General features: G+C 31.8%; 1 protein-coding gene across 5 annotated transcripts in view; it reads left to right on the plus strand.

Moving 5' to 3' along the window:
* The window catches only part of LOC136035278 (uncharacterized), a 270,968-nt gene extending 263,212 nt beyond the window's left edge, over positions 1–7,756 (plus strand). For all 5 annotated transcript variants that reach the window (XM_065716960.1, XM_065716961.1, XM_065716959.1 and 2 more), the window contains one exon: positions 7,522–7,756. In XM_065716960.1, the coding sequence (XP_065573032.1) occupies positions 7,522–7,653 (132 nt within the window). In that variant the 3' untranslated portion in view covers positions 7,654–7,756. The remainder of the gene's footprint in view (positions 1–7,521) is intronic.
* The last annotated feature ends 346 nt before the right edge of the window (positions 7,757–8,102 follow it).

Below are 8,102 nucleotides of genomic sequence, written 5' to 3' on the forward strand. Positions count from 1 at the left end.
AATTATCAGATCTTAGCCTTAAAGCCAGAAGACCGGAGAAATACATCCCAATCTGTTGTGAAACATAGCAGAATTTTGAATGAAAGACAAATGAATAGAAAATGATTCAAAAATAGCAAATTTTGAATGAATACAAAACTGTAAAGATTTTCTTGGTGCGGTAGCATTTTGTAAAAGATGTGTTTTGGTTTTGTAGGCTATGTAAAAAAAAAATGAAATAATAAAAATAATAGCTCTTCTCGCTTTTCTTTCCGAGCAGAGTTGAAAAATCCGTTCCTTTGGTCGGTAAAATTTTGTTTAAACGTGTCAAGACTCCTGTTTATGAGATGGTAAAAAAAAAAACTATCTGTTTTCATGCGTTGGGAGGTATCCAAAAGAGTCCCTGTGCTTTTGAAGTTTTCCTGAAAACTTCATAGAATTTCGCATTCAATTTTGCAGAGTTGCTAGATAAAACTCACATTTTGGCGTCATTTGTTTGTTTTTAGTTGACAGAATAGCCCCATCCTTGATTTTGCACAAAACCTAGGAATGACAAATTTCGACCATATAACAATGTCTTGTCTGACAGTTTCACACTTGTGAATTAATTGGCAAAAACTGTTTGCTGAGGGCTCCTTATAGTGAAAATCAGAAGAATCAAAATGTGACAGAACATTGTCCTGGTGATTCCCCTCCCCTCTAAGAACACCTTTGGAAATAGCTTTTAAAATTATCCTGGAAGAAATTGTCACAGAAGACCTTTAGGCGTGACAGCACTGAAACGCAAGTTACCCAGAAATCAAGGTCCAAGTCTGTTAATTGCTTTGGTCCGACTATTTATTGTGTAAATAATTATAATTATTGTGTAATTGAAATTATTGTGTTTTTATTGTGTAAAAAATACTATCGAATTTAATCCCTTTACTAACTGAAAGTATTCATCTAGTCTCCAGACCCCTTACATCCATTTTTTTTGTCGGACTTAGAATACTAAGTAGAGTTTCGGCAGTTGCTCCTTATCCCTTGACTACTTAAGTATGGATAAATGAATATATTCCAAATTTGAAGTCGCAAGTAAAACTACGATTTTGAGACCGTTTCCTGTATAAAAAAAAAAGAAAGAAAGAAAGAAAGAAAGGAAAAAAAACCCATATAGTTTTAAAGTGCAATTATGGAAAAAAAATCATAAAAGTAAAGAGCATTTTTCAGTTGGTTTCTGAAGAAAAAAGAAGATTTTTCTTAATTCATAGGCATTTATCATTAAAAAAAATCAAATGCCCCATCTACCAAATAGTTTTTTGTCCAAACAAAGAAATTTTTATTGTAGAAGTTAACCGTATGATTATAACCGTAGGGGTCCAAACAAGGGAGAGAATAGGGGGATGACATCCTCCCAAAAACACTAACAAAAGTATTAATTTTGCAACATTTGAAAAAGGTAACTGACTTTTTCGTCGAAAATATTTTTCAAACAGCTGCCCCCCTCGTCGGGGCGGATTTCTCAGACCTCATTCACCAGAGAAAAATAGATTAGTGGGTGCTTTTGATCCTAACTATGCTATAATAAAACTCATTCAACGTTTATTCGTGATAGAAATACAATGAATTATTGAGACAGCCAAAAAAGGAACTAATTTTGGAAGGCAACTCTATGAAATCTAAATTTTCTTTTGTGCATGAGCATCAATTAGTAGACCAGTCTTATTCATCATTTTAATATCCAAACTCCATTTAGGATTGTTGTGGAAATACGAAACAAATTAATGGGTATGAGAAGTTCTTTGATATATAACATCGTTAAGATACTCATTATCAAAAGTTAGAGTTTTGAATCCCGTCTTTCAGGCTTTGGGTAGTAGTGTTTACAATATGACATAATTTTCTTGATGAATTTTCAGTATTATATAGCTTCTAAGCAATTTGCATTAATTAATAGTTGATTATTTGTAATTATTTTCGTTTTGAAATGACGACCTCAAGGATGTAAGTTTCGATCTAATCGAAAGAATATTAGCCAGCTTTCAGGCCCTATTTTGATGGGGTGGGGACGTACTCCCAAACAATTTTTGTATATCACCTTTCTCTTTCCCGAAAGATTTGACTTTGTTTCAAACTGATGACGGGCAAAAAAATTCAAATTTTTCTGCAATATGTGCTTAAATTGGCCTAGTGAATAATCCCCGATAGTTTCAAACCAGATGAACACCTAATATCAAACATATCCCACTGTTTACATTATAAAACCTATCCGCAAGGAATTGAGAAGCTACATACTTTACGGCCCTTGCTCCGGGGGCTGCGGAGTTCATGTCAGCCCTGGGGGAATTGGGCCTTCGGACCAATCTGATATGACTGATCACTTGGAAGTTCTGATCGGATATAATGGGATGTTGTGGAGAACCAGAGAGCAAAAAAAAAGTTTAGGAGGGGACAAGGGGTCCAAATGTTTTTGACCCTAAAAAAGCGCTTTCAAAGCGCTATCTGAATTTCCATCTAATTCGTCACAAAAGATGCTGTTGGCTTCTCTTTTTCATGCGGTTTTATTATATTTCCTGTTTAGTTTACGGTTTTATAATATCAAAAAGTAGTTACAAGAAACTTAATAACTTTTGATCTAGTTTTCGTTTTCATAATACCTTAAGTCAATACTTATGGATGAAATGGTCTTTTTTTCTTGGTTTTGAGATCACGCTTTTACTATAAAAACGTAAAATTAAAATCGCAAGAAGTTAATTTAAAAAGCTTGCTTCAAACACTTTTGTTCCTATGTTTCTGGGCTTAATTATTTCCACTATTTTCAAGTCGTTGCACTATTTGCCAAATTCATGTTACAGATACAAATACTGGATATCCCAGCTTTCATTTTTTTAAATTAAAAAAACATGCTTTAAATCTAAACTCTGATTGTTCAGTCACAAGCCTGTGCATCACCATATGGTTTAATGATGGAATAGTCTTCTGGTTAAATAAAAACAAAAATTGAAAACCACTGTCTAATTTCCTTTTTGAAACGGACACTTTTGTTTGGTTGACTTTTTTATTATATTCTTTTATCCTAAGTTATTTCATAGATGAGTTGCGTCAAGACCTTGCTGAAGTGTTTATGTGTCTCAGTTGCTAAAGTAGAACACTTTTTTGAACAATTTAAATTTTTTACACATTTAATACATTATAATTAAGGAAAAACAAATCGTAGGGACACTTGAGTACAGATCCAGATTTTCTAAACTAAGGTTTGAAAGGCCGTTTTAAGACTTTTTTATATTAAACGTTTGAAACTAGCTTTAGGTGGGATCTCTCCCAATTGCATATTTAAATAATGGGCGTGCGAAAATTGACCCGAATATTCAGTCACAATCGAGTAAAGTTCTGATTTCATCCGATTATTGGCGCATAATTTCGTCGATTATTTTGTCCAGCAAGACAAAAAAGGGCGTGAATGATACTTAAAAAAAACGTAAAGGTAAAGAATACGGCATTGGACCTTACAGTCCCTACCGGGCTGTACTGATTTTGATTTCTTGCCTCTTCTGCCAGGAACTACAATGGGGGGCAGGGGGCCATCCATCCTCTGCTTTCGCACACTCTTACTGTTTACCTTCCCCAGATTTCCCATTTATTGCTGGTACCCATTTATAGCTGGGTCGACTCTTAATGAGCTTACACAGTCACACAACTGTCCCCCGTCCCAAACTAAATAAGTGGGTACACTATAATTCGAACCCTTGCCCTCTCAGACAAAGGATCTTAAATCTAGCCTACCAATCCACTCGGCCAGGATGGCTCTAATGATACGTAGATTTAGTTTTATTCGGGCTCTTTGACCGTGTTGCCCATAGCACTGCTCTATACTTACTTCTTTCGATATATATTCACAAGTTCAATAACATTCTGTTTTTTACTTTACTTTTCTTACCAATTTTTAGCGAATTTATTTATTTGTTTAAAGATGCATTCCATGGAAAATTTAATTATCAGTTATATACAAAGCTTGTAGATGGCGTTAATATTTGACTATTAAAGTGTTTATTAAAGTTTATAGTCTTAGTAGTGAATTCAAGTTTTTTGACTTGGAGTGTTAGATTCAAAATTGGATTAATTTTTCTAAATAGCGAATCAATCTTGTTCACTATATTGCTTTTCTGTTGTTGAGTTATCTTAATTTGTCCGACAAATTTCCAAAATATACAAAATCAAATACAATTTTCCCACTTTATAACCATAACATTTTGAACTTGTCGAGTATTTTATTAATATGGTATTGCAATATCTCTGAAGTCTAGCATAAATAAGAATTATAGTATTCTCTTAAAATGTGGTAATATGCTCTAGTGAAGAAGCATGAATTCTAGATACTACTTTTATGGTGTTTATTTGATATAATTTTGCTTTTTATTAAAATAATGGCTGCATTGTCGACTAATTTTTTGTATTTTGTTATATAATAAATTGTTTTTCAACCATGCTTTTTTTGTCAAGATCTGTTATTGTGTTTTCTTGTTTCATTAAATGTAAAGCTGTATTCTAGCTAATTTTTTTTTTTTTTTTTAAGCATGATCCTATTCTTTTGCTACAGAGCCTCGTTAAATATTTAAGGAGAATTCCTAAAATTAGGAAAGTAAATGTAGAGATAAAAGTGTTAAATAACACACCCCCTTCCCCCAACGGGGGTGTTATTATCTTTACCTTTTATCACTTTTATCTTTTTTCTTTCTTTTTTTGAAGAAAAGTTTGGATGATTTTCACTTCTGTAAATGTGCTAAAATGTTAAATCTGCTTCTAATATGCACATCATTAATTTTTCTCATTATTTTTCATTATTTTTTTTTCTTATCATTATTATATCTCATTATTATTATTTCTTATCATTATCTTATCATTATTTATCATTATTTTTCTTATTGAATCTAACTTATCATGCTTATTCAACACAGTGCCTTGATGTTTCCTTTGTCTTTTTTTTTTTTGGTTTCACTTACTGTCTTGTCCACTGCAACAAAAAAAATTTCAAGGGCCTAAAAAAATAGAAGAAAAGAGAAAAAGAAAACGTAAGGAGGAATTGAATACTTTTTAACTCCTCAGTGACTTTCCGAATTTTAGGGGTTCTCTTTAGATACAAATCCCTCAAGATAATTTGTCTTAATAAATTCATTTTTCGTGGCTTCGTGTTATACTGGTCTGAAGTCGTCTGATTCTGTTGTAGAATATTCGTCTTTGAAGGTTCTTAGTCGTTCCTGTATTTCCCTTGCTCCATCTCTTTCTCCCTTCCTGTACTGATGTTGGTTTCCACTGATATAAGAAAGACAAAATGGCTTCAAAGCGAATAAGAAATTTGCTCTAGAGTAAAAGTGAAGAAGAAAAATATTTTTGAGTCATGAGTGCCTTTTCATATCTCAGGTGGGCCACTGAAATTGCGTCTTTCAGATAATGTTTCTTGACAACTTTAATCCATTTTAGGTTTTCAATTTGGTGTCAATGGATTTTGCGCTAGAACTTTAATTTTGAAAGCTTTTCTATGTAATTTTGATGTTTGTTTTTGTTCCAAAGTTTTTATTCGTAATTTTGGTATTACTCTCTTTTTTCTGTAATTCTCTTCGTCTCTTTAGTCTTCTCTATAAGTGTGAGAAATAGTTAGAGTTGAAAATAGATAAAAGAAAGAACAAAAGCAAAAATCTTTCCGTTTTCCATTTATATCTTTTTCATTATCTTAGTTTCTCTCTCTTTTTCCATCTCTTTCTCTTTCTGTCCCATCTTTATTTTTATCTCTTCGTCACTACTGATGTTAGCAATCCTGAAGGCTTAAATAAGATTACAAACACAAACTAGATAGAAGAGACTGTTTTTTACTCAGGAGGGTTTTTCCAGATCTGTACCACTGTACTAATTAAATCATATTCTTAAGATCTTTTTTTTAATTTCTGTTTGACAAGTCAGTTTTATCAGAATGCCTTCTTAAACTTACGGCTGCTATGGATCTTGGTTCACTCTTTACTAAGCTGCAGCTATCACTGCTGAGATTTTTTATAGGCAATTATCCAACATCCTTTAGGTTTTCAAGATTCGATGGTCCTTTGCTTCCTTCGACTTCTAACTCTAGAGTTGCATTGGCATTTACACGCGGTTTTAATTTGTGGAGATAGTTAGTGGAGTTAGTGGAGATATTTTGCAACAAAGCTCGGTCTGCAGAGATTGAGGATTCTACAGCACATTTAACTCTGATACCAATGACTTCCATTTAGAATCCAGACCACAATATATGATAACGTTTCTAACGGTTGTTTCGATGTTGTCCTAAATCGAAGCTTGATCTTCCATGGTCGTAATATACTTTAGAACCTTCGCTCTTTTTGTTCCCTTTTCCTCCCTGCCGTCCCCTGGAAAGTGCCACATGGGGCGCGCTTCACTACATCTTAGTTATGCTACTGAAATACTATCGAAATGGCCCGATTTTTTAGCTACAAAATCTTTTCTTATAATAATAATAATTTATTTATCTATGCCCTCTATACATACATGGATGTACACAGAGGAGTATAGAAAGTAAATGAAATGAAAACTGAAAAATATAAAATTACACTGCTAACAAAAAGGACGAGAATAATTAGCTCATAATACTCATAATAACCATGAATATATAATAAATAGCTTATGATAGCTCATTAGTGCATAAAACCAAAAACACTCATAAAACATAACACAGAAACACTCATAATACATAACGTATAAGTAGCTGTTTTATTAAAGCTATAGCGACAAAACTATTTTACCATTAAATAATACCATTAAGGGGAAAATTTATTCTATTTTCTCTAGATCATCTAAGAATTCGGTCGTTTTGTTGATCAATTTTAACAGTAATATTAAATATTCCAAATTTCGTGTAAATATACAAATTTTTGAACCATAGTGGAATTCCAAGAAATATTTACAAAACCGGAACAAGTACACGCGGATACGCTTTTTATCACTTGTACTTAAAAACTTCAAAAATGGAACAATGAAAAATACATGAGGTGCAAACATTGAATTATAAATCATAGCGAGTGTTTGATTATCAAAACGATTTTTGTTAACAAACGATAATGTACTTGTATTATATATTGTCAATTTTAATACTAGCAAGAAAATACTATCATAATTCTATAACTATTACATCATAATACTATATGTTATAATATATACTATAATATAATATAATACTATAATATTATAATATTATAATAATACTATATATATATATATATATATATATATATATATATATATATATATATATATATATATATCATAATACTATAATACATAATAATATATAAAAAATAAAAAGATAATACTAGCAAAAAAAAAAAAAAAACACTAGCAAAAAAAAGAGCAAAATACTCAAAGCTGACACTTTTTGTGTGGCTGAACAGTTGTCAAGGTGAAAAAATGTGGATAAATAAAGCTTAAGGGGGAAAAACATTTAAGTGAAAAAGAAAGCTTCACTTTACTCTAGAGTTTCCTTTAAAAACATGGTTTTAATCTACTTCATTTTTATTTCAGGATATGTTAGAGAGTGGGAGGACTCTATTGGTTAATTCTCAAGTAACCAGATCAGAGTCGCACAAGAGGCAATGCTCCTTTGACTCCGGATTTCAAGGCTCAGAACAATCAGATGCCGAAGTTTTTGTTTGAATTTAATATTTTGTATGATCTGCTTTTGCGAATTAGTCAAATTTAGCTGATGCTTTTTTTCTCTCTCATGCGGAATAATTAAAATAGAAGTTGCTAACAAATACTTTAGTGCCTCTATGAAATAGTTATCAGGTGATAAATTTTATTAGAGCAAATTTTGAAATCTCTTCAACATTCATCCTGGCTAAAGTCTATATAGAACAGATCAGCATGTATGACCTGCTTTTGTGAATTATTCAATCTTTGGCTAATTTTTATAACAAAATTTTTAGTCTACCGGTGAAGTTTTAAAATCACTGTAGAGACGTAATTTTACCAAGCAAATTTGACATATTTTCAAAAACTAATCCTGGATAAAATCTATATAGAAAAGATCAGCGTGGATAACCTTGCTTTTAGGAATTATTCAAATATTGAGGATCTTTTTTTCTCTATTTCATGCGGAAAAA

The sequence above is a fragment of the Artemia franciscana genome, chromosome 14, assembly GCF_032884065.1.
Source record: "Artemia franciscana chromosome 14, ASM3288406v1, whole genome shotgun sequence".
Lineage (NCBI taxonomy): Eukaryota > Metazoa > Arthropoda > Branchiopoda > Anostraca > Artemiidae > Artemia > Artemia franciscana.